Source organism: Daucus carota, chromosome 5, assembly GCF_001625215.2.
Source record: "Daucus carota subsp. sativus chromosome 5, DH1 v3.0, whole genome shotgun sequence".
Classification (NCBI taxonomy): domain Eukaryota; kingdom Viridiplantae; phylum Streptophyta; class Magnoliopsida; order Apiales; family Apiaceae; genus Daucus; species Daucus carota.
In genome coordinates, this window is record NC_030385.2 from 35,944,638 (window position 1) to 35,969,062 (window position 24,425).

At 34.1% G+C, this 24,425-nt stretch overlaps 4 protein-coding genes across 4 annotated transcripts; 3 read left to right on the forward strand and 1 right to left on the reverse strand.

Moving 5' to 3' along the window:
- The first annotated feature begins 913 nt into the window (after positions 1-913).
- Positions 914-7,067, forward strand: LOC108220616 (glutathione gamma-glutamylcysteinyltransferase 1). The gene is made up of 9 exons (XM_064094806.1): positions 914-1,121; positions 1,525-1,681; positions 2,663-2,901; positions 3,444-3,607; positions 3,909-3,960; positions 4,631-4,858; positions 4,989-5,304; positions 5,669-5,859; positions 6,498-7,067. The coding sequence occupies exons 1-9, from the start codon at positions 1,047-1,049 to the stop codon at positions 6,582-6,584; spliced, it is 1,509 nt and encodes a 502-aa protein (XP_063950876.1). The 5' UTR covers positions 914-1,046; the 3' UTR covers positions 6,585-7,067.
- Positions 7,068-10,380: 3,313 nt separating this feature from the next.
- On the forward strand, positions 10,381-13,780 carry LOC108223929 (long-chain-alcohol oxidase FAO2). The gene is made up of 3 exons (XM_017398403.2): positions 10,381-10,749; positions 10,839-11,114; positions 11,819-13,780. The coding sequence occupies exons 1-3, from the start codon at positions 10,555-10,557 to the stop codon at positions 13,550-13,552; spliced, it is 2,205 nt and encodes a 734-aa protein (XP_017253892.1). The 5' UTR covers positions 10,381-10,554; the 3' UTR covers positions 13,553-13,780.
- A 303-nt stretch (positions 13,781-14,083) lies between these two features.
- LOC108223832 (succinate--CoA ligase [ADP-forming] subunit beta, mitochondrial) lies at positions 14,084-19,533 on the reverse strand. Its single transcript, XM_017398264.2, has 12 exons — positions 19,317-19,533; positions 18,907-19,017; positions 18,370-18,481; positions 17,963-18,027; positions 17,330-17,407; positions 16,500-16,574; positions 16,212-16,364; positions 15,987-16,121; positions 15,593-15,757; positions 15,284-15,406; positions 14,726-14,797; positions 14,084-14,616 (listed from the first exon to the last, which is right to left on the reverse strand). The coding sequence occupies exons 1-12, from the start codon at positions 19,416-19,418 to the stop codon at positions 14,539-14,541; spliced, it is 1,269 nt and encodes a 422-aa protein (XP_017253753.1). The 5' UTR covers positions 19,419-19,533; the 3' UTR covers positions 14,084-14,538.
- Positions 19,534-20,609: 1,076 nt separating this feature from the next.
- Positions 20,610-23,770, forward strand: LOC108220231 (thioredoxin-like fold domain-containing protein MRL7, chloroplastic). Its single transcript, XM_017393937.2, has 6 exons — positions 20,610-20,749; positions 20,957-21,803; positions 22,779-22,863; positions 23,028-23,139; positions 23,238-23,351; positions 23,425-23,770. Exons 2-5 carry the CDS (start codon positions 21,091-21,093, stop codon positions 23,315-23,317), a joined length of 990 nt encoding a protein of 329 aa, XP_017249426.1. The 5' UTR covers positions 20,610-20,749; positions 20,957-21,090; the 3' UTR covers positions 23,318-23,351; positions 23,425-23,770.
- Positions 23,771-24,425: the final 655 nt, after the last annotated feature.

Genomic DNA, 24,425 nt, shown 5'->3' on the forward strand with positions numbered 1-24,425 from the left:
TTTTAATTTTTAAAACTCATACAATTTAATTTACGAAACAAATCTATAAAATTTCAATCATATTTCAGAATTAAAATAAACAAGATTCGATATTGATACCAAAGTACCCAAAAACTTGGTCATTTATTTTTTAATAATAATAATTATTATCATTTAGTATTTTTCAGAAGATTGCGATAAAGACGAATAAGGCGGTGGCAACACTGACTTGACAAATGGAAACTCAAAGAAAATGAAGTCATTATACATATTGCAACATATAATAAAAGAACCGAAACTCTAGACATACGTCAAGATATTTGATATCAAATCATTATTCTACTTATGAGTTATATTTTAGAACATATATAGTGTTCAGTGATTTATAATATAATTGTTTTATCTTTTGATTGCAACGATTATGTTGTAGAACATAACCTGCAAATTGTCAGATGTTTACAAATATTGTAGACTAAAAAAATTAAAATTGAAACGAGTAGAGTATTTTTAAATAATTTTGGACAACAATACTCTTATTTTGTGGACTCTATAGAACAGGGACCCATATTATTATGAAATAAATTTAAAGTATGATCAAATTTTAATATATAGAAAGTCTTATATTAAAAAACAATAATTTAAATATCATTTAAAAACAATAATTTAAATAGGTATAATAAAAATATAATAATGAAATTAAAAAAATATTTTTCTTCCAATAAATAATAAATTTTAAAATTTTATTTAAACCCGTGCTTGGCACGGGCTATCAACTAGTAATTATCAAATATATTTCCCTTCTTTTTGTAAGTCGTCATGATTCTTCATAAAACAGAACTTTCACTTACTTTTTTTTTAATCTCTACCCCTCTAAAATATTGTTAATACAATAGTAAAAGTTTGATTTCAATCTTAAATCACCAATACCTTGCAGTCATGCACCAAAAAAAGTCAAACAGTCAACGGCTGTCACACAGCAATCAATTCACCGTATAAAACTACTCTATAAAAGTAATTTTGAAATTACATATTGGCGGACTTGATATCGTTACCGATAGACGATAGTAATGGCGATGGCGGGTTTGTATCGGCGCCTTCTTCCATCTCCTCCCGCCATCGATTTTGCATCTTCCCAAGGCAAAGTATGTATCTATACATATATCTATAACTCTCTTATATGCATACAATTCAACTCATAGCTCATAATTTCAACTTATCTATATAATTAGGTTTTTTTTATTGTGGTTTTAATTTATGATATGTTATATTTTAATTGCTTGTTGAACACTGATATAGTAGAGATAGTTCTGCGTTCTATGTGCTTGAATGTTTGATTATGCGGTTAATTGAGCTTCTTTGATTTTTGCAAAGGGAACATGTAAAATTTGAGAGTGTTAGTGGTAACTATGAAGCTAATTTGTGTTTTCGGGATGTTGAAGTTGCTATGCGCAATGTGTGTGTTTATTTGTAAGTCTGATGTTCTCGGTGTGTGAAGTTTAGTTATGAATATTATTAATAAGGGATGATTATTTTTTGGAATTGAAGAAACTCTTTGTGGAAGCTATTCAAGGGGGGACGATGGAAGGTTTCTTTAAGTTGATCTCGTATTTTCAGACGCAATCAGAACCTGCGTATTGTGGTTTAGCTAGCCTTGCTATGGTTTTGAATGCCCTAGCTGTTGATCCTGGTAGAAAATGGAAAGGTGACTTTAACTTTTCCTTGGTGAAGCTGTTGATGTTCATTTCTACACTGTCTTGGAGTACAGCATATACCTATGCTGTCTATAGATTCTTATACATCTCTTTGTCGTCTATATATTTGTATGTGTGTTCTGCAAGCATACTAGATGTGGCACTTAAACTCGACATTGTAATTTGTGTTGATCCTACCTATAGGTGCACCACATCCAATGTAGCTCAGACAATTAACTAGGTAGTTCTAGAAACAAATTCTACATGACTAAATATTATTTTGAACAATAAACTTCAAAGATTTACATATCTTGTGTTTATTGGTACATATTTTGCAAAAGTTGTTACCTGTATTAATGTATGGATCTGTACTCCTTGAGGATAATATATATTTCTTTATATTTATTCAAGAAAATTATATGCTAAATCTTAAAAGAACTATATATAGTGTGCAAGTCCTTTTCTTATGTAAAGAAGTGTTTGCCAGGAGTCTGAAGGTTATCATTTAGTAAGCTGTATCTCTACATTGAACGAATTCATCTATATTGTGTCTATAGAGCATTTTAAGTTATATGATCAGATCTTTTGTGGTAAATTTCAAAATTTTAGCCCAGAAAACTTATAGAAGTTTGTTTTCTAATAAACGTACTTCAAGTTTCCAGCCTAAAAAAAAGGTGCTGCCTATGTCACGTATGGTGCCTTGTGTCTACATCCCTTCTTTCTTTCTTTTTTTGACAAAAGTCTACATCACTTCTATACGTGGAGAAAGCGTGATCCCTAGTTGAGACACTGGTTTATAAATCTGAGGTAGTTTGTACAATGAGGGAAAGAGACATAAACTATTCATATACTCATATCTGACGATTGCAGGCATGCTACCTCATTTTAATTAGTTTGGTCATTTCAGCAAAAAAATTGTTTTTCCAAATTTTTATGCTAACTACTTATTGAGTATCCTCTATTTGTACACTTTGTTGCATGACTATGCACAGGACCTTGGAGGTGGTTTGATGAATCTATGTTGGACTGTTGCGAACCTCTGGACAAAGTTAAAACTAAAGGCATATCCTTTGATAAGGTTGTGTGCTTAGCTCAATGTGCTGGCACAAAAGTTAAAGCTTTTCATACAAATCATAGTACCCTTGACGACTTCCGTAAGTATGTCAAGGCATGTTCTGCTTCAGAAGATTGCCATGTAATCTCTTCTTATCATCGGGGAACATTTAAACAGGTAGGTTTCATGATTTGGTCTAAATCTTATTTAGTCCTTGGTTTTATTTCCGCACCTGATATCTAATAATTTGTTGGTAAACTATGTGGGCAGAAGATAATAATGTTCATAATAGGTTAGTTAATATTTATTCTCGTGTTTACAGTTTTAAATATTAAAAAAGATGAACAATAATTATTAAAAGTTAAAAGAGGGAAAAGGAAGAAGTTTGGTGTGCTTGATAATGCAAAAGTATTGTTGTGCAGTTTCTAAGTATAGGTACACTTGGAAACTCAGTGGTTCACTCTGAAGGGTGTTTAAGGCACAGCATTAGTGAGCCTCATGAAGGACAGCAATGTTTTACTCGCTCTCAATGTATTGTAAAGTAGTTAATGTGAGCAATGACAAGCCATTCAACAAGAATCTCTACTTGTACTTAAGAAATACTAGAAATGCTAACTAATGGAAGAGAAGGACAAAATTTTTGAATAGGAAAGACGTGCTTTTAATACTGATGGAGTTAGACTTGGCAGAATAGTTTTTCTCATGTGATTTTCTTGCAGACGGGAGAAGGCCACTTTTCACCTATTGGTGGCTATCATGCTGGAAGGGATATGGCACTAATACTAGATGTTGCACGGTTTAAGTATCCTCCTCACTGGGTCCCACTTAGCCTCCTTTGGGATGCCATGAATACCTTAGATCAATCAAGTGGACATCATAGAGGGTATCGGATTCTCTGATTATTCATAGTTCAGATATCATTTACATTTTCTTGATTAAAAACCTTATGAAAGAGGAAGTTACGCTAGTCTATTTATCTAGATGTTATTCCCCCTAATGATTGAGCATTATCTGTTACAATTGAGGTTAACTACTGGTATTTGGCAGGCTAATTATCTCTCTTATTTCACCATCAGATTATGGTCTTATTTACTTTCATCGGTGTGTGTGTGTGACTGTGTGTATATGGATATGGATCTGTTCTTAATCATATTGGAAGTTTGACAAGTTTTTTGTTTTTCCAGGTTCATGTTAATTTCTAGGCTTCACAGATCGCCGGCACTACTTTATACCTTGGTATAATTCTGTTCATAGTTTATATAATGTTCAATTAGCATATGAAACAATTTAGGTGCATCATCTCACTTACTGCAACTTTTGATTTGTTTGTTTTTCTGCTAAGAAGCTTTTTGATATTAACCTTTGAGAATATTGGTATTTTTTTAATCAATCAGTAGAGAGTTAAGATGAACCAGAGAGGAATAAATGCAGATAGTATTTTGGATATTGAGGGATGAAAGTTTTGACTTGAATATTCAGAGAGCAGAAATTACCATAAACTATATCGAAACATCGACAAGCCTTACACCTTCTTTATACATTCATAGATACATCTTACTTCTATATATTTGGTACTCCAGTATTCTGATGTGGTTGTATTACGGTACCATCATGTATAGACTTGTCCCTACATTACCAATAATACCTAAGCATGACATGTCACATTTGATCTTTGCAGCTTTGGATATTGGTTACTATCAATTCTGCAGATTGTTCTATCAGTTATTGTATACTACATGGCAGGACAAATTAAAACAGTATACTGGAACAATTTATGGCTAGTTTTCTTAATTATATGAGCTTTTTTTGTCCTTTTTTGTTTTAAATATCCTTATTAAAGTCAAATCTTGCATGTTATGTTTTTCTTCAAGTCTTAAATAGCTCATTAATGTTAGTAAATTTTCAGAGCTGTAAACATGATAGTTGGGCAAGTACTGCAAAGTACCTGGTGGAAGATGTTCCTTTGCTGTTGGGTTTAAAAGAGGTAGAAGATGTAAAGAATATTCTCTCCATTGTAGTCAATTCCCTTCCGTCAAAATTCGCGGATTTTATTAAGTGGATTGCAGAAGTTCGAAGACAAGAGGATGTTGATGAAAGCCTAAGCCAAGAAGAGAAAGGAAGGCTTGCTGTGAAGGTCCTTTATCTTCTTTAATTCTCGGAAGAACGCCCTTCCAGCCTTGTTATAGTAATTTGAAATACAATTAAATTTTGTTTAGTTTTCTAGTGAGTATACTTCTGCTAAGTTCTTCCTCTTTTTCTGGCAGGAAGAGGTTCTAAGACAAGTACAGGAGATTGGCCTTTACAAGCATGTGAAGGATTTTTTAAGTTCAGAAATTTCATGTTGCCATTCTGTTGTGTCTTTAAGTAGTGAAGAGAGCTTATCATTAGTCGCAGCAGATATATGTTGCCAAGGAGCTGGACTCATGAAAGGAAGCTGTAGATCTTCTATTTCATTTTGCTGTAGCGAAACAGGTATAAAATGCATAAGAACCAAAGAGAATAAGTCCATCACCATGATATCTGGGAAGGTGGTTAATGGAAATGATGAGCAACAGGTGGACGTACTTGTTCCTTCATCTCAAAACAACAGATTGGATGGCTCTTTATTTCTATTGTGATATACGAAATTTGGATGGAAAGGAATAGACGTATTCACAGCAGGGGAAAAGATATGGCTACTGTTCAGTTGCTAAGCAAAGTGAAGATCATGATGCGAGAAAAATTGTTTACTTGTAATAGCTTTAAAAGTCATGTTAGGAACGACCACTCAGTTGTAAGGTTATTATATTAGACTCAGTGACTAGCTAGTAGTTAGTTTGTCCTGTTGACATGATTGTTAGGATCTTGCAGTCCTGCTTTTGGTGGTGAGCTTGTTGCCACCTTCTGTTGGACTGCTCCCTCTGTTTTCTTTCTTCCTTTTATAAAATTTAATTTAGCAAAAAAAAAACAGTCAGCTGTTCTGGTTCTTGTCCAAGCAGTTACAAAGTGCTGCACCCTGCAAATAGTGATGTTTTGACAGCACTTTTACTGGCGTTGCCGCCAGAGACATGGTCTGGTATAAAGAATAAAATGCTTTTGCAGGAAATACATAACCTCGTTTCAACAGAGAATCTTCCTAACCTGCTTCAAGAAGAGGTAAAGGTTTTGCTTCTTATACTTCAACAATTAGGCTTTAGTTTTACCCGCTTCAATCGTTGGCAATAAGTATAAATTGCTGATATCTATAGCAAGTAATCATGGTTACATATTAATGTTTTCTTCTGGGATTAATGTAACATGTAAAAGGAGAATAGCATCATCTTGCATGTTAAACAAACTTCTGCAGCTAACGAACGTAAACCTTGACAATAGCAAAGTCTTCCATTTACTGTAATGGTTAAAAAATATTGACAGACCTATCCTCCACTGAGGCTGAAACCCTCAACCTAATTGTTACCAAAAGGAGAGGGGTATTTACTGACACGCAATTACAATGCTAAAGATTACCAGGGTATTGGATGATAGCTCTTCCTAGGATCTTTAGATGTCAGTTTAGTGTTGGAGTATATATATTTCTGTTGGCTTACATGTCTGGTAGTCACTATTTTGAAGCAAATTAACATGTAATGGACTTACCAAGTGTTGTAGTGTGCTTCTATTTAATTTGGCTTTGATGAATGCAGATGAGCTAGTTTCTTTACGGTATAAAGATGAATGCATAATTTTATTTTATTTTTGTTCTTCAGCTATATAGATAATCTTGACTTGAATGTTATGTTATCATGTGATGGCAGGTTTTGCACTTGCGAGGGCAGCTGCTCGCACTCAAGAGATGTAAAGATAACAAGTTAGAGGAAGAGCTAAGTGCACCAGTGTTTTGATTCATTATCTTCTGAATTTCACACAAGCTTCTGGTTTTAGGCCAAATTTCCAACCTCTATGAAGGATGTAGAACTTAAACTGTTCATATGCACGATGAATCTCAACACACGCTGCAGAAAACCTTTTCATCACACCCTGTTAAAGTCAAATCTCGAGAAAACAACTCGTCCCTCGGAGATGAATGTGCATTGGCCTTGGTCTGTCCGACTGGGATGATCGTGTAGTGACCAGGTAAGATAGACCAGTATTTCTTCTGCACACTTGCCATGTACTGTAATGAAAAAACGTAGTGTTCGTCCTAACATCCGTAAAAAGACGCAGATGCTTTAGCAAGGCATCAATGTTAACACACCAAGAAACTTATTACACTCTGAATAGCTGTAATTATTAGAATTAATATGTAATATTTTCTAAAACCACTCAAACCCGTTTTCCCTATTAGTTGGGATAAACAGGAGATGTATATACTATTTCATTTTCCATGTTTATCTCGGGTTACTTTTATATAATACTAGCTTATAACCCGTGCAATGCACGGGCGGTTAACATATTTGTTATTTTATTTTATATATCTTAAATTTATCTAATTTTATTGTAAAAATAAAATTATGATAGAATAATGTGGTTAAATAAATATTTTATTTAGCAGTTGGATAAATTCTTCATAGTTAAGTCCGTCAAATGGCTAATTAAATAGTAGGTCGAACATATATATTTTAATGAGAATGTTAAAATATTTTTTTTTGCATGTTATAATTTAAGAAGGCCTATAAACTCATATATAAACTAACCAATCAACCTTTTTAATATTTCGTTATTAATAATTCATAATATGGTATAAAACATATTATAGTTTAAAGAGACGCATGAAACCAAATACCGACCGTCCGACCCATCATACTAATTTGAATTTAATGTTTTGGTTTAATAAATGATAAAAAAAATATAGTATAACATGTTATAAATTCAAGAGCTCCGTGGGTCGAATACCAACCCATTCACCAACTTTACTAACTGACCGACCAAGTGAACTTTTTATTTCGGCTTTATTAATATTGTAATAATATATAGTATATGATAGATTTGTAATATTTTTTTTAATGTGAGATCATTAGAGTATTTAAAAATAATGTTATTAATGTATTTTTGGTTTAATAATATCACATGTTATTTATTAATAATTATATTTTTAATATATATGACGTCCGTGTTAATTGTAAAAACTTGATTTTTTAGTTAGAAAATCTAAAAATGATAACCCGTTTTGATTAAAAAGACAATTACTATGTTGCTCGATATTATTTTAGAAGATTGAGTTCTTTTAGCTAATAAATATATAAAGATAATTTATTTTAGTTAAAAAGAATAATTGGTTTTATATATAGATAGGCCCGTACTTCGGTGCAAGTACCGACCGCCCGACAATATAATAATACTCTCTCTATTTTTTATTATTTGACGTTTAGACTTTTGGCTCACATCTTTACGTATAAATATGTCGCCCATGTTCGTATTAATTGTAAAAGATTAATTTTTTAGTTAGAAAATTTATGAAAAGATAATATATTTTAGTTAAAAAAAGTAATTACCATGTTTCTTAATGTTATTTTAGAAGATTAAGTTTTTTAGTCAAAAATATAAAAAAGGTAATATATTTCAATTAAAAGGATTAATTGGTTATATCGATAGGCCCGTACTTTAGCCCAAATTAAAAAAGATAATTGGTTATATAGATAGGTCCAGAATAATTGGTTATATAGATAGACCCGTATTTTGGCCCAAATACTGACCTACCAAACTTTTATTGTTTCGATTTCAAAAGAATTGTTAATTGGTTATATAGATAGGCCCGTAATTTGGCCCAAATTAAAAAGAATAATTAGTTATATAGATAGGCCCGTATTTTGACCCAAGTACCGACGATTTTAAAAGAATTATTAATTGGTTATATAGATAGGCCCGTAATTTGGTCCAAATTAAAAAGAATAATTAGTTATATAGATAGGCCCGTATTTTGGCCCAAGTACCGACCGACCAAACTTTTAATCTTTCGGCTTTAATAGTATAGTATAGATGTCAGCCTACCACCATGTCTTAATCATCATCATTTTAAACATTTTCATTATTGTCAGGTAAAGTACAATAGTTGGATTATGTTGCTAACATACTGATACTACTACTACTTCTGCATAAACAATGGACGCCTAATTGAATTCCTTAGAAATCCAGACAAACTTTGACTAATTAAAGTCCAGAACAAACTTGTTTATGACATGATTTAGAGCTGGTGTGGGTATAAAGACTTACTGTTAGTGTATAATTTAAATTTTTTGTTTGAATAATTTTTATTTTCTCAGTGAAAATTTAATTTCTATAAAAAATGATAAAATAAAATAAGACATTCGAAATAGTACTCCTTCCTCCCACTGAATTGTATATATTGGGGTTGTGATGCGACAGTCTTGTAAAGTATAGTTCTATAATTTAATTTCAAAATTTTTTTTTTCAAATAAAAAATAGTATTTCAACTTTTATTCAGAAAGAAAATTTTAATTTTTTTTTATAAAACTATACTTTATATGAGTATTAAAATACGTGTTGATCAGTGAAAAAATATATAAAATTGAGTGGAACATTACATCATTTCAACTTATTTCAACTTATGTCGATTTCAATTCATCTTGAGGATATTCATTTCTCAGTTAAACTCGAAAATACTCACATGCACACTTTAGAAACATGATTCCATGGAAGGATGTGAAAGTTGTCCAGGTGAGATGATTCCAAATCCTAAGTATCTACCTGATCTTCCATTTTTCTGCGGTGGTGATTCTCTGATTTGATTAAACCTCCACCTAATTGATTGAACCCTTACCCAATCTTCTATTTAAATCTCGAAATTTAGTCATTTTTTTTAATGATTGTTATTATTTTTTTTATGTCATATGATTAGGTCATGAATATAGGTATAAATTCGTAATTACATAACTGATTTTTCCATTTTATAATTGAAGTCTCAATTTTTTTAATACAAAAATATTCTAAATTCTCTGATTTTTATTTTTATTTACAAGAATGCTTAAGTTGATGTTATATAATTCCAAACTACTCCTAACATGCGGATGAGAACATGGATTATTCTTTGATTGGGAACAAATTTATATTTTATACCTGCTATAAGAAAAGAAAGACTTCATGAAAGTGATATAGTTTTCCTTTTCAAAGTAAGCCCGATTTCGACGGCATGTTGCTTTATTTTATTATTTATGTGAACGGCTTGATTGGTAACGTCCAATGCACACTTTTTTAAAATATTAATATCACAGAAGCCTGTATTATTCTTTGTCAAATCAAAGTCTGGATTTATACAAACTAAACAAATCAGAGTTTATTCAGGAAAATGTAATACAATATTCAATGAGTAATAAAAGTAAATTATGAACCCGTTTGGCTGAACCCTAAAATTGTCATTTATAATTTAACGTGATTTAATGTGATAAACTTAGACTTTAAATTATTTTTTTAGGTAATTTTGACTTATTAATGACTCATGTGTTATTAAAAAAAATAAAAATAAAAATGATTTATAAATAATTGTTATTAAAAAAATTTAAAAATTTTAAGTCACTAGAAAAATATCTCAAACAAAATTATGACTTCAATTCAATTTTTGACTTATTTCTGCATTTAAATCCATTTGAGAGATATTCTTTTGACTTTTTTTTTTTTTGAATCAAAGATATTCTTTTGACTTAATAATATTATAAAGAGTCTGAAATATTTCTCAGCTTGGATAGAGTTTACCCCGGTTATAGAGGAAACAAACCGGCTCTATGTTGAATATTGAAGCCATTGTCTATAGCAAGTCAATAATCATGTCCTGCATGTGTGTGTACTCTATAATACATAAATAATTCACTCACATTTCATATCCTAATCTTTTGAGGAATTTACAGAGTGAAGTAGAATATGGAAGAAGAAAGAAATGGCAGTGACAATTATAGCATGTCACACATTCTGTTAAGAGGAGGCAAAAGAAAGAGTGCTTATAGCCATGGCTTCTCTTCATCTCAACTCCAAACACTCTCTTCCATCTTTCAAGCTTTTGTTCCTTCTGACCTCTCTTCCCACACCTCAGGATCTCAAATTCCCTTCCCAGATGAGGTAAAGTTCTTGTCTTTTGTATTTCAAGAAAATAACAAGCTTTTCTTGATTTTTTTAAAGGAGGGATTTTTATGTTGCATGGTGAGCAGGTTGCAGAGACCATGAAGGAGAAGCTATTGCCAGAAGCTCTGTTCTTGGTAAAACTGACACTTAGCTTGCTTTCAACAAGACTGGGATCTTTGTTGCTATGTGGATTTGTGTGTTTGGACTGGAGCTGGCCATTTGTTCACAAGTTTTCGGAATTAGCAGTGAAGAAAAGGGAGGAGGTTCTCTTCAAATGGTCATCACAGACTAATTTTCCCATGCCACTGCGATTAGTCTTCGCCTTGTTTAAGGCCTTCTGCTGCTACACTGCTTTCTCTTGGGTAATTTCACTTCCTTGTTTACACATTATTTCATAAGCTATTAGTGATATACTGATATTTGGTTTAAATTTGTTAAAATCTGATATAATTAACTGAAAATAAGTTCAAGGCTAGATGAATTAAGTTTTGATAAAATGTTGGTTTGGCCTTTTGGGTATTGTTCTTGTCATTTCCGGACTTTGTCTATGAACATTGTGTCCCTTAGTCCCTTACTAGATCAAATTCGAGTCGTGTATCAAATTGTCAGGCATTGCCATCACACATTGGGCGTGACTTACACAAAAGAAAACAAGCGAAACACTTAGCTGCCATCGCCCCACGTTATGATCTATATGCCCTTGTCTTCTCTGGCGTCGATATGGTTGTGATTCCCTTGTCATCTTTGGCTGCTGGCGTGGAGCTTCGTGGTGACCACTAAGCCCGGGTCTCCCCCATGTTTCTAGTCTTTTAGTCATTTGGACGAGAGTGGACTCATGAATTATTTACATGGGGTCTGCTGAATACTACACGTTCTTGCAATCGGCTGTTAATATTATAATTTGATACCCTGCAGTATAATCTAAATTAACATACTGCAATTTTTTAAGGCCGTCCTTGTTAAGTAAACTATAGATTAGCGGATCTCGAAGAGATTATAAAATCATATACGAATTAAATATTGAATTTCGTGATGTAATTTTTAAGATAAGTAAAATTTGTTGCAGACTGATGAAAATTCCAGAAATCCAGCTTGTGAGGCAATTGGATACCAGGTAAAAAATGAAGAAAATGTAAACAAAATACAGGAGAGGCCTCTTGAAAATGGTATTGTGGAATCTAAGGATTGTAATGACTCGAGTTTCATGGAGTCTCTTAAACAGAAAGGCCTGCAAGTGACGGAAGATGGGACGTCGTTTCGGATCAAATGTGATGTTGTGATTGTAGGTTCTGGCTGCGGAGGAGCAGTTGCAGCTGCTCTTCTTGCAGGTTCTGGTCAGAAGGTGGTGGTTCTTGAAAAAGGGAATTATTTTGTGGCTCAAGACTACTCCCAGATCGAGGGACCGTCGAATTATGAGCTATATGAGAAGGGGGGTTTGTTATCATCAGATGATGGTAGAGTTGCTCTGAAAGCAGGATCAACTGTGGGAGGTGGTACAGCCGTGAATTGGTCTGCTACACTTAAAACACCGGATGATGTGCTCAGGGACTGGTCCGAGTCTCAGAAGCTTCCGTTGTTTGGAAGCTCTGTGTATCAGGATGCAATGGATGCTGTGTGTAAGAGACTTGGTGTGACATATGATTGTCCTGAGGAAGGGTTTTCAAATAAAGTTATTCGGACAGGGTGTGAAAATCTTGGGCTGAAGGTTGAGAGGATTCCTAGGAATTCACCGGAAGATCATTACTGTGGTTCGTGTTCGTATGGTTGTAAGAAAGGAGCTAAAAGAGGGGCTGATACTACATGGCTTGTGGATGCTGTTCAGAACGGAGCAGTGATTCTAACTGGTGTAAAAGCTCAGAAATTTGTCTTAGGGGAAGACGAGAATGGTGGTGCTAGAAAGAGATGCTTAGGAGTTATGGCCAATGTCGTTAGCAAGAACGTAACTAAGAAGCTGCAGATTGAGGCTCGCGTGACAGTTTCTTCTTGTGGAGCTCTTTCAACGCCACCACTGATGCTTTCAAGTGGACTGAAGAACAAAAATATTGGTAGAAATCTTCATCTTCATCCTGTCATATTTGCTTGGGGTTACTTTCCTGAACATGAATCTAAAATCCAAGGGAAGAGTTATGAAGGAGGGATTCTCACGACCCTCCACAAGGTGGAGTCTGAGGATTCCAGAGTTCAATCTATTATAGAAGCTGCTGCAACAGGACCTGCCACATTTGCTGCACTACTTCCCTGGACTTCAGGGCTTGACATGAAGGACAAGATGGCAAAATTTGCAAGAACCGCGGTTTTATTCAGTCTAGTGAGGGATCAAAGTTCAGGGGAAGTAAGATCAGAAGGTAAGGTTTCATATGATATCAACCAGCAAGACGAAGAAAATCTGAAACACGGGCTGAGACGAGTCCTCAGGATCATGATTGAAGCAGGAGCGGTTGAAGTAGGTACTTTCCGGAATGATGGCCAGAGGATGAACTGTGAAGGGATTACCAATGAAGCTGTGGAGGAGTTCTTGGACAATGTGGAAGCAGTTGGAGGGCCGAAGTCGAACGGGGAACATTGGGCAGTATATGCATCTGCACATCAAATGGGAAGTTGCAGAATGGGTGCTAATGAAGAAGAAGGTGCAGTAGATGAAAATGGGGAGAGCTGGGAAGCAAAGGGCTTATATGTTATTGATGGGAGTGTGTTGCCAAGTGCAGTTGGAGTGAATCCTATGCTTACTATATACTCCACCGCTTATTGCATCTCCAAAAGGCTAGCAGAGTATATGAAGAAAGAAGAGAAGAGAGCTTGATTCATTTGTGTGTTGCATCTCGAATCAAATTGCAGGTTGTCAGATATAAATTGATGCTACAGATGTTATTGACATATGATGCATTTTCAGTCACATTGACAGATGCTGGACAAATCATTGTAATATTGTCAATAATCATGTATTATTACAATTTATTTTGTTGTCGTAATATATTATCAATAATCATGTATTATTACAATTTATTTTGTTATCATGCATTTTGTGTCATGATTATAGAAATCGAGAATCGAAACTAATAAATACCGATTTAAGATTTATAAAAAAATTATCAAAACTTTTTTGGATTACAAGTCAGAGATTTTTAATCAAAAATCAATAAATCAGTTAAAAATTAAAATTCAAAATGTAATCAATTAATCGGTTAAAAAATTAGTATTAATCAAGAATTTTATAATAAACTAGAATTTTTAGAACACTGCTTTGTGTACATATTTGAAGCACTCAATTTCATTTTCAAGACGACTCTAAATTCATGCACAAAACAAACACTTCACCAGCTAACACAACATATGAAAGTAATGTAGTTATGTAATGAATCCCTCGACCCAGCAAGTACAAAAATTGAAATTGTTTAACGTGTTCTGCAGCTTCTAAAATGCAGGTAACTTGAACATTCTTGACAATCTGTATCTTAATCTGACTAGTGATAAAACTTTGGCAACTTGGGCCCCTGGGTATGTGGAACATGTTACAAGAATCTTTTGACACAAAATGTAATCTGTATTATTTTCCCAGTTGTTGACCTATCACAACCAATTTTTAAACTGAATTCAGTAACATTCAGCCAATAATAATGGATCACCTCTCTAACAACCAGAGATTAGTCAGTCAAGAAAACACATTTGCTCACGATATAATTCTTAACGTTATTAAACATCAGCCGGCAATAGTCTTCTGATTATCTTTGGTAAAGCATTCACAAAAATCTTCATGTCAAGCAAAAGAATCATTGAGATTTGAAGAACTCAACTAGCAGATGCTTTGACTGCCTTTTCAGCGGCATCATCCAGATCCTCTGCTGTGATCAATGTCATACCACTTTCCTGAAGACATCAAGAAACTTGTATTAATTTGTTTCTCTCTCTTTTTTTTACCCAACATACACTTGTGGAAGCTTCCGTTATATTATCTCGTACAAAATGATGATTTTACCTTTAGAATCCTCTTTCCTTGGTCTACATTGGTGCCCTCAAGACGAACAACAACTGGTACCTTCAAAGCAACCTTTAACAAAAATACACCATTCAGGCAGTACAAGTGAGTGATCAAGATTACAGATTTACATTTTACAATAATATAAAGCATGCTGAATAAGTACAGAGAGACAATTGTCTTGTGTAACTTCTAAATAATGTGTGCTTGTGAAGCAATACAACATTTAGAAATTGCCATTCATATGAAAATAAGTAGCAATTCACAGGAGCACGGTTGGATAGCTCAGTGGTAAAGAGCTTATCCTTTGTCGTCCCAGGTCCTGGGTTCGACCCTGGCTCACCCCGAGAGTTTCGTAGAACAGATACTCATTTGTAAGGCTATAAGCCATATTTGTCAAAAAAAAAAAAAGTAGCAATTCACAGCCAACTTGATCAACATTTATTAAAAATAACGAGTTTACGAACACATTAGTAAACAGATAGACTTCAAGTACATAATTCAGAAATATATCACTACTTACAACGTCCACCAAGATCAATCTCATTTAACACACACCTGTTTGGCAGCGTTGACGATTCCGCTTGCTATAACATCACACTTCATTATTCCTCCAAATATATTGACCAAAATTGCTTTGACCTTGTCGTCTGCTGTCAAAATTTTAAAAGCCTCCACAACCTACCAAAACAATTAGAATGGTCAAGATAAAATAGATACGGCTGGAGAAAACAGAAATAACAGAAAATAAATAGAGGAAAACTTGAAATGGCCCGTAGAATACAATAGAATGGATGCAATAATCTCGTCTCAACAGTACACGGGCACGGCTATGTCACATACTACTAAGCAAAAAGTACAAGTTACCTGGTTTTCGGAAGCATTCCCTCCTACATCCAAAAAATTGGCAGGGGTTCCACCATGCAACTTAATTATATCCATGGTTGCCATAGCCAGACCAGCACCATTCACCATGCAGCCGATTTGTCCATCTAAACCAATGTAGTTCAAATCTGCTTTTGCAGCAGCAACCTTCCAGAAGAAACAAAAGTCTCATTAGTTCATGACAGTCGATACAAATTTCCTAAAGCTATTTAAGTGGGGAACGCAGAAGTTAGTTTTACAATATTGCACAAAGCTCACACTGCCATATTGCACACAGCTTAAACTGCTAATACCTCTCTTAAAAATCTATTTCCCAATTCAATCATAGATTAACAGCACATGAGATACATATGTACAAGGGATCCTAACACCATACCTCGCGGGGATCCTCCTGAGATGGATCACGAAGAGCGAAAATCTCTTTCTGTCGGAAGTAAGCATTGTCATCAAAGTTCAGTTTGGCATCGGCAGCAACCAACTTGTTATCTGAAGTCTCAGCAAGGGGATTAATCTGTCAGGGAGATACCGGCTTGGTCATGTAAAATTGTGAACAATAATATAGGTTTCATATCAATTATAACTATTAAGAATAAACGCATACTTCCAACATTGTGCAGTCACAATCACAAAAGAGTTTATATAACTTTTTCACTTGCTCCATTGATTCCTTTTTGTCAGAGACTTTGGGAGCCAAGCCATCAACAACTTTGGCAGCATCTTCATCTGTGATTCCTTTGAAAACATCAATCGGAACCTGCATAGCAAATGGCAGATATAGCTCATTTTCAAGATAAATCAACAACAAAAGAGTATACCTGTGTGTGTGTGTATGAGAGAGAGAGAGAGAGAGAGAGAGAGAGAGTCGAGTTGCGGAGAATGATAAAAGCACCTTTATTATCATATCTGGAAATTTTTCAGCAAGGTCTTCAATACTAGTTCCTCCCTTTTGGCATGCAATTATAAGCTGAACAAAGAGTGACACATTTAAAATGTCACTTAAAGCCAAAAGCAAACACTCTGTTAAACGTAGCGCAACAAGTAATACCTATGTTTCTGCTAAACCTAGTGAAACATTGCTTTATTTTCACATGACAGCGCCAAATTTCACATTACACTACAAAGCATAAAGTTGCAGCAGCTACTTTTGGTATGGGAAAAAAGTGCAACAATGTAAAGACATATGGTGTAATTCAAATGAGAACTGTAACTCCTTATCTTAATTTGTTATTACTATCCGTATTAAGTAAAACCTTAAAGCATGTGGCATGCCAATAGCAACTTCCTATCACGTCCTCACCATGCGACACAATATAGTGCATAAATGACTCAGCCAGCTATTTATCTCTATTGAAAATTTCCAGATTCCCATAACCTAATACATAGTAATGCAAAGTATAGCTATAACCGCCACCAGAAAGATATAAAAGAGGTAAAAATGTGATTTCGCCATTATCAAAATTCATGAGTAGCAAACTTCACATGATACATAACATGATGTTCAGACAAACAAAGTTGAAATAGGCTATAATTAATTAGAGGTTGCCATATTATAATTTATGTAATGCCCCCGTTTTAGCATTTGTGATATAGAACTGAATATATTCTCAATTGTGAAATCTGGAACCTCAAGCAAATATGCAACTAACTGTTGTATGTATGTTAAAATTTAGATTCACTGAAAAGCTTCATATATTCGAATAATGTGATCAGGAAGCTTACAGGGCCAGCAGTAGTGCGGTCAAGCATGATTGCAAAGTACATCTCATTCACAAGGGAGACCTTTTCGCACAAGTAGATCTGCATATAAGAGAAACAATAGTAATTATTCATCTATTTCGTGAATTACACCATTGACATCGAATCCAATAATCAGATACAGGAAATTAAATATTAAAAAAAAAAATAACTGAATGACTTGAGTTGGCTGATGACTAATATCATATCGAGTGCATAATGCCCTGGAGTTGTATTAATTTACTGCACCAGAGCTTCATGCTTGTTTTATATAGTGGTTGCTGTATACTCACCAATCACTAGATACTTGTATTTCAATATCCTTTCCTTTCCGCTTAGCCAACTTGTAACAATCAAAATCCAATTACATAGTAGAATGCAAATCACTCAAGCACATTCAGCAAAGAGGATTTAAAGATATAAGAAAAGTTCAATAGAATCTAGTTTTAATAATCCAAAGTCTTCGAAATTCTAAGATAAATGTCCACACAAGCAGCTTCGAATACAATGATTAAATTCAAGTTTGTGAGCACGAAAACTGTCATGCACGTCTATTAAAAATGTCAAACATGCAAGTATAGCAATTTATAAAGCAACAAACTGAAAAGTAAGATCTACCTTGTTGACAACTTTCCCTTGTGGGCCAGTTTGTTTAGTAACGAGTGTTTGACCAAGCATCTTCCCTACAAAGAAAAAGAACTGACAAAGTCATACATACTAATATATCAATATACTAAAAGATCTCATGCATGGTCGATGATGACTCCAGATGTTTATGCAGATATGACCCAAATTCTCTATAAGTTGAAAGAGGGTAATGCATGCAATTTCATTCAGACATCAAAGCTTTTGAACAAGAACTTAACGACATGTGCATGTCATGAATTGCACACTTAACTTCGAGCCTGGATTACCTCCTAAAATAATGAAACAACAGTGTGCATCTGATATAAAAGGACTAAAACCGAATGAAATACAGGAATCTGACAACATATCTATTGTTTGTAGCAAATTATAATTAATACCTGCTGTTTCTTCAACCTTGTCAGCCTTTACAATATGTACTCCACCCTGAAAGCCATTTTTGAATGTTCCAAGGCCCCTTCCACCAGCAAGGATTTGACTCTTAACAACCAACTGCACCCTCGAAAAAGTCAATACCAGCTTTCTAATTTGCGCAATTCAGAAACGGTTTTTTTTATAATACAATAAACTATAGTGGGAACACTTTGTACGAACCACACAACAAAACTAAAACAGAGAGGGCGAAAAAAAAGTGACGACCAATCTAAGCAATGAGCCTTATATAGCCTTTCATACTTTCTGATAGAAGTCCAAAGAAAATGACTGGATGCTCTCAGCTAAAACATACTCACTTCCTAGCCTGAGTAGCCTCGAAATCATACATAAATGTAAAACATCACAAATTCAGACCAACACAGTATGTATCTTTAATATTTTTTGTCATATTCTCTACATATTATCACAAGAAAAGAGTTATTTAGTCTTGCTACACACACAAAGAGAAAATTCAATATTTTAAAGAGGGGGCTTTATACTACCTCGCTTTCGTTGGGGAACATGTCCTTTACAATTTTTTTCACTTCCTCGATGGAGGAAGCAGCAGCACCCCTGGGAACATTCACTCCATGTTTTCCCATCAATTCGGCACCCTGGTAATACACACAATAGAATCTCGATATCAAATACTTTTTCTCTTTCCATCACAAAATGTATACATTTAGTCTATTTTCAACCCCGATAAATTAACAAAATTCTCAGACCGAGGTTACTGATTCATAAAAGGTACACTGCACATACAATCACACATAGATGTATACTATCACAAGTTGCAAAGATCTATATAAATATCATGCATATGGATAAGAAAGAGGGGGGAAGGGAGAGGAGAGAGGATGGAAGGGAGGGGGAGAGAGAGGAGAGAGAGAATAGGGAGGGGTGGGAGAGAGACCTGATATTCGTGAATATTGAGACGGCGGAGCTGCTGTTGCTGCCATTTTCCGGCGACGGAGAGTGATTTTGAGGCGAGCTTGTTCAGTAATCCTCGCACCATAGTTTGATTTAGGAGTTAGTGAGATTTGAGAATAACGAATTGAGAACCCTAGAAGACGACGATCTACAAATATATGCGTACAGATCCTATATGTATTTTTTGATTTCTTTAGCCTTTATAATCAAGAGAACATCTATACCTAAATTATTCATTTATTTGACTATTCATTCAAATTAAAAAAATGAGAGCGTTCAGTCAAATTGTAAATGCTGAATAAATGTGTATTTTCTTTCTATATGAATAAAAAAAGATTTTAGTTTTATCAAAAAAAAAAAAGATTTTAGTTTGTATTGAATTTATAATATACTTGTGTTTTCCAGTGATAGGAAAATTTTTTAAATATATCATTTTTCATTTATAAAAAATCATAGTATACCCTTACCCGGATATAGGAACATTCTAATTTGTATAAGTCACATTTATATTTTAGTTAAAATATAAAATAACAATTGTGAAAATAAAAAAATGATTTAAAGAAATTGACGGAGGTTATTCAATCGGAATTTTGATAGACTGTTTTTTTGTCTATAGATATTAATAAATTGTATATGATTTTAATTTTGTGCGAATTTTTGATGAAATGTCGTAGAGTTGATATAGATTTTTTACATTTAAAATACAATACTTCAAATTCTCATGGATTTTGGTGAGGTTTCCAAAGACTTAAAATATACTAAATAATCTTACAAAATCTATTATTTTATTAAATTCAAAACAATCCATAAGCATTTAAATACCATCAAATTTTAACGGATTTTATTATTTTAAACCATCTCAGCCGAATACCATCAGATTTTAAAGTATATTTTAAATTCCGAATTGAATACCACAAGATTTTGTAGTATAATTTAAAATCACAATTGAATGCTTTAAGATTTTGATAGATTTCAAACAATCTCAACCGAATACCTTCGAATTTTATAAATGAAAAAAATGTTTTAAAATCCGAATCGAATATATTCTTGAGTTATTAGAGAAATGATTCATCACTTAAAACAAAAATTGTGAAATGCATATTCAAAGAAAGAAGTAAAATTCAATTTTAGCTATGAATTTCTTGTAATGGAATTAATTCTGAATAAATCCGTTGGATACACCCCTCGTTTCGAGTTTGGAAACATGATTAAATTAGAAATAGTCCAGGTAAAAAAAAAAAAAGGAATAGTCCAGGTAACATTAATTGGAAATTATGCTTGTTTTAAAGATTTTTTTAATTTATAAATCAACCAGAAGAATCACACAATTGAAACACACAATTGAAACACATAGGTTAGATTATCCGTTACCAAACCAAGCTCAGATAACATATTTCAAGAAGCCGCCAAAATTTTGTAAGTATATGTATGTATATAAATTATCTTTCATCGTCACACTAAAATCCCCAGTAAGTAGGCACAATTATCTGACAATTTTTTTCGCTTTTATCTTGATTGATTGTTGCTTTGTTGTGTTTCTTGTTTTTGCTCACCATGCGTTTGATGTATTGCTTACATGGGCCACCTATTAAGACAATATTGTTTTTGAATGATTTAAAACAGGGTAATACTATTCTGCTGGACCAGAAGGATTCGTGTGTTTGTTTGAGCTTTTTCTTGCAATTAAATTTTCAAGTGTATGTTCTTGTTATGATGATGTGAGATAATAGACTTGGCATAAGTTCATCAAAGGGAAAATGTTTCTTTCTGCTGCAAAACCTTGCCTTTGCTTTGATTCTTGCTCAACGCTTTATCCAAGCATCAGCCCTTCTTTGAAAATTAGCTACTCTCGTAACAATGTGAGGTTAAATGTTAGTTCTAAAAAGTCGGAACCCGAACAGAGTTCTGATGCTAGACCTCATTCGAAGCCTATAGAAAAAGGACAGCATAGGGAAAGTAGAGCTTCACAAAATGAAGTGAATGGAGAGTCTGATGGTAAAGTATACCCTACCACAATTCCCAAGAAGCCAAGGCGTGGTCGAAGGAGTGAAGCAGCTGCAGTTGAAGATTTCATGCGAGATTCCCTGGAACGGACATTTGCATCTATTAGGGAGCAGAATTCAGAAGTTATGAAGGATAAGGAACAGATTATGAAGGAAAAAATTGACGATGCTGTTGAAAGTGATGATGTTGATGATGGAAGTGAAGAGAGCGTAAAGTCAAAAAAGATGCTGGTCGAGGAGGACAATCCAGATTGGCCGCTGGATGCTGATGTTGGTTGGGGAATTAGGGCTTCGGATTACTTTGAGAAGCACGCGATAAGGAATGTAGTGGGTGAAGATGGTGTTGAGATCGACTGGGAAGGAGAGATTGATGATAACTGGGTTAAGGAGATCAACTGTCTAGAGTGGGAGGCATTTGCTTTTCATCCCAGCCCTTTAATTGTCCTTGTCTTTGAAAGATACAACAGGTAATTCATATGAATATCCATATCATACTCACCTGCACTATGATCTTTAAGCTACAAACTTATGTATAGTGTCAAAAACCTATAAGGCTATAATTTTAAATAGAGGAGATCTATTAAGCAAATAAACTGGGCCTTCTTTTGGTCCTTGATATAAATTCCAGTCATTGAAGTGCGAATTTGTATTATAATTTCCATTCCTCGTTCCAAGGAAGCAATCTTAGTCAACAGTCAACACTAGCCTTGTCATGCATATAATGTAGTTGAAGTCGATGAAACACGTGTATCATGTTGTCTATTTTCTAAGATTAGGGGTTATTTGGAATAATTTTGTACCATTTGAAATAACATGAACGCACCCATCAGATGATGCTTGCACTCGCATGGGCCACGTTTTTGCCTGTGGATGCCGAAAATGCCAGTGTGTGATGTGGGCAATAGGCTAGACGTACATGGAGAGGAACTCACTGATTTAGAATTGTCAAGACATGTTTACTGAAAATGTGGCAGTAGTCAAAAGATTTAATGTGGTTGGTAGGATCTAAGTTCACGACTGTGTTTCTAACATAATTTGGTAAGATTTATAATTTTAGTCTTGAAGCTATATTACTGGGGTGTTTAAATGTAGAATATATATTTCTTGAGAAAAGGGTTCTAAAGTCGACTTTTGGCAAATTTACTTAAAGTCATATGCATTTGTATATGAAACTTGGATGACATTTAGCCTTAATTTTGTATTGAAATATATCTTAACTCTAGATAATTATCTAAAGGTTACTTTAGGGCCATCAAGATAGTTCTGTATGAAGTTGGAGTATTTGGTACTGTCTGGCTGTAGTACTTCAGTTTATAATGTGCTTCTATCTTCGGGTTTTAATCGTCTCTCTTCTAATTTCTACCAAAGTGAAAACGTTTCATTTGAGAATTTCTAATAAAGAGTTTGATTTTTTTTTCGTTTTACCTATCTGTTGTTTGTAGGGCAAGTGATAATTGGAAGGTTTTAAAGGAGCTAGAGAAGGCCACTAAGGTGTACTGGAGAGCCAAAGACCGATTGCCTCCTCGGGTATGTCATCTTCTTTTACCATGTTTATGTATACATTTGCTCAAATCTCAGCTTTCATCGTGAAAACTATTTGTTGGTCTAAACAACTGATGTGAAATTGCATAAGGGACCTTTTGTAATTTGTCCTATATGTATCTTTAATTTTTCTGGAGTTTTATAAACAGGCAGTGAAGATTGACATCAACATTGAGAAAGACATGGCATATGCTCTCAAGGTCAGAGAAGGACCGCAAATATTGTTCCTGCGGGGAAACAGAATTCTGTACAGAGAGAAAGGTAATGATCTTGGTTTCTCCTTAATTCTTATAGTATCATAGTCATGAATATTCGACTAGGACTAGTCTTTCATTTTGACCTCGAACTTAATTTTGCAGAATTTCGCTCAGCAGACGAGTTGGTTCAGATGATTGCACACTTTTATTATAAAGCAAAGAAGCCTTCGTGCATGAGCTGACCTGCTCTTAGTGGCCAGTTTAATTCAGTTAAAGGTAACAATATGCTTAAACCTTTATAGCTGACTGAAGTGTCCTTCACATTCAATCACTAACCCATTAATTGCAGCATGTGAAGTGTCATCCTTACAAAAGATTGTCTATTCAATATGGCAATCAAGGCATCATTGCTAGCAATTTATCCCCTTGTAAGATGTCAGAATTCGTTGCACCTGGAATTTGTGGTAAATTTTGAATCCTCAAATGGAATGCTACTCCGCCTTGTCTGCCAAAAGACCAGTGTAATTTCTGTTAATGTAGTGATGAACTGATGAGCTCTTGCTGCATAAGAGTCTCTGGTTTTAGGTTGTAAGCTCATGAAGTCTAGAAAGTTTAGAATGCCAGTTTACCAATATGGAGTATTGATGCTGATGGTTAATGAATTAAATTCTTTATATATTCAATATTCTTTTCCATTGAGTAACCATTTCGGGTAAACAAATTTTGTTTACAGGACACTGGCATGTCTAAGATACAAACAGGCTTGCTATATGGCGTGCCAGTTTAAGAATTGAATATTACAGCCGGGTGAGCAAATAAAGTAAAATGATTTATAATAAATATCACATGGGTTGATTTCTATGATGACTGTTTTTTATTAGAGATATTGAAAATTATATATGTTTTGCACGTAGAATATTGCCAAATTTATTGTTATGCAAAACCTGTTTTGCTAGCCGAAACACTGGAATTTATAATAAAATAATGGTTTTCATATAATTTTTCCGGTCATTATAGTCACGTTACTCTGATTACCTGGTTACTCAAAATTTCGGAGGCAAACTAACTCCAGCTGAAGCTGTTAAGCAAAGAAATTGCAGCATTCAAAATGAAGTTGAGATTTTCAACACCCAAACTGATTTGAATATTGACAAGTTGTTTACTCCATTCTTCTATGAAATTATGGGCAATGCACTAAAAGTATGGTCAACTGGAAACCTCGTGCAGTTGTGTTATGATTAAAAACACAACATACCCTGAGCCTGGGCACTAGTACTTGGTGAAAGGGGGAGGAGAATGGGCACTTGTTTCAAAAGCTTCTATGCATTTTTGTATGTAAAAGAACCTCAA

Excerpts from the sequence above, each read along its gene's own strand:
- LOC108223832 (XM_017398264.2), bottom strand. The coding sequence starts at position 19,418 with ATGGTGCGAGGATTACTGAACAAGCTCGCCTCAAAATCACTCTCCGTC. Across the intron at positions 15,758-15,986 it reads CTCAGGAGGATCCCCGCGAG|GTTGCTGCTGCAAAAGCAGA; the intron begins GTATGGTGTTAG and ends TTCTTCTGGAAG. Across the intron at positions 14,798-15,283 it reads TCGTCAACGCTGCCAAACAG|GTTGCTTTGAAGGTACCAGT; the intron begins GTGTGTGTTAAA and ends TTTTTGTTAAAG.
- LOC108220231 (XM_017393937.2), top strand. The coding sequence starts at position 21,091 with ATGTTTCTTTCTGCTGCAAAACCTTGCCTTTGCTTTGATTCTTGCTCA. Across the intron at positions 22,864-23,027 it reads AAGACCGATTGCCTCCTCGG|GCAGTGAAGATTGACATCAA; the intron begins GTATGTCATCTT and ends TTTTATAAACAG. Across the intron at positions 23,140-23,237 it reads AATTCTGTACAGAGAGAAAG|AATTTCGCTCAGCAGACGAG; the intron begins GTAATGATCTTG and ends TTAATTTTGCAG.
- LOC108223929 (XM_017398403.2), top strand. The coding sequence starts at position 10,555 with ATGGAAGAAGAAAGAAATGGCAGTGACAATTATAGCATGTCACACATT. Across the intron at positions 10,750-10,838 it reads AAATTCCCTTCCCAGATGAG|GTTGCAGAGACCATGAAGGA; the intron begins GTAAAGTTCTTG and ends CATGGTGAGCAG. Across the intron at positions 11,115-11,818 it reads GCTACACTGCTTTCTCTTGG|ACTGATGAAAATTCCAGAAA; the intron begins GTAATTTCACTT and ends AATTTGTTGCAG.
- LOC108220616 (XM_064094806.1), top strand. The coding sequence starts at position 1,047 with ATGGCGATGGCGGGTTTGTATCGGCGCCTTCTTCCATCTCCTCCCGCC. Across the intron at positions 1,682-2,662 it reads TCCTGGTAGAAAATGGAAAG|GACCTTGGAGGTGGTTTGAT; the intron begins GTGACTTTAACT and ends GACTATGCACAG. Across the intron at positions 5,305-5,668 it reads CGTACTTGTTCCTTCATCTC|AAACAGTCAGCTGTTCTGGT; the intron begins AAAACAACAGAT and ends TTAGCAAAAAAA.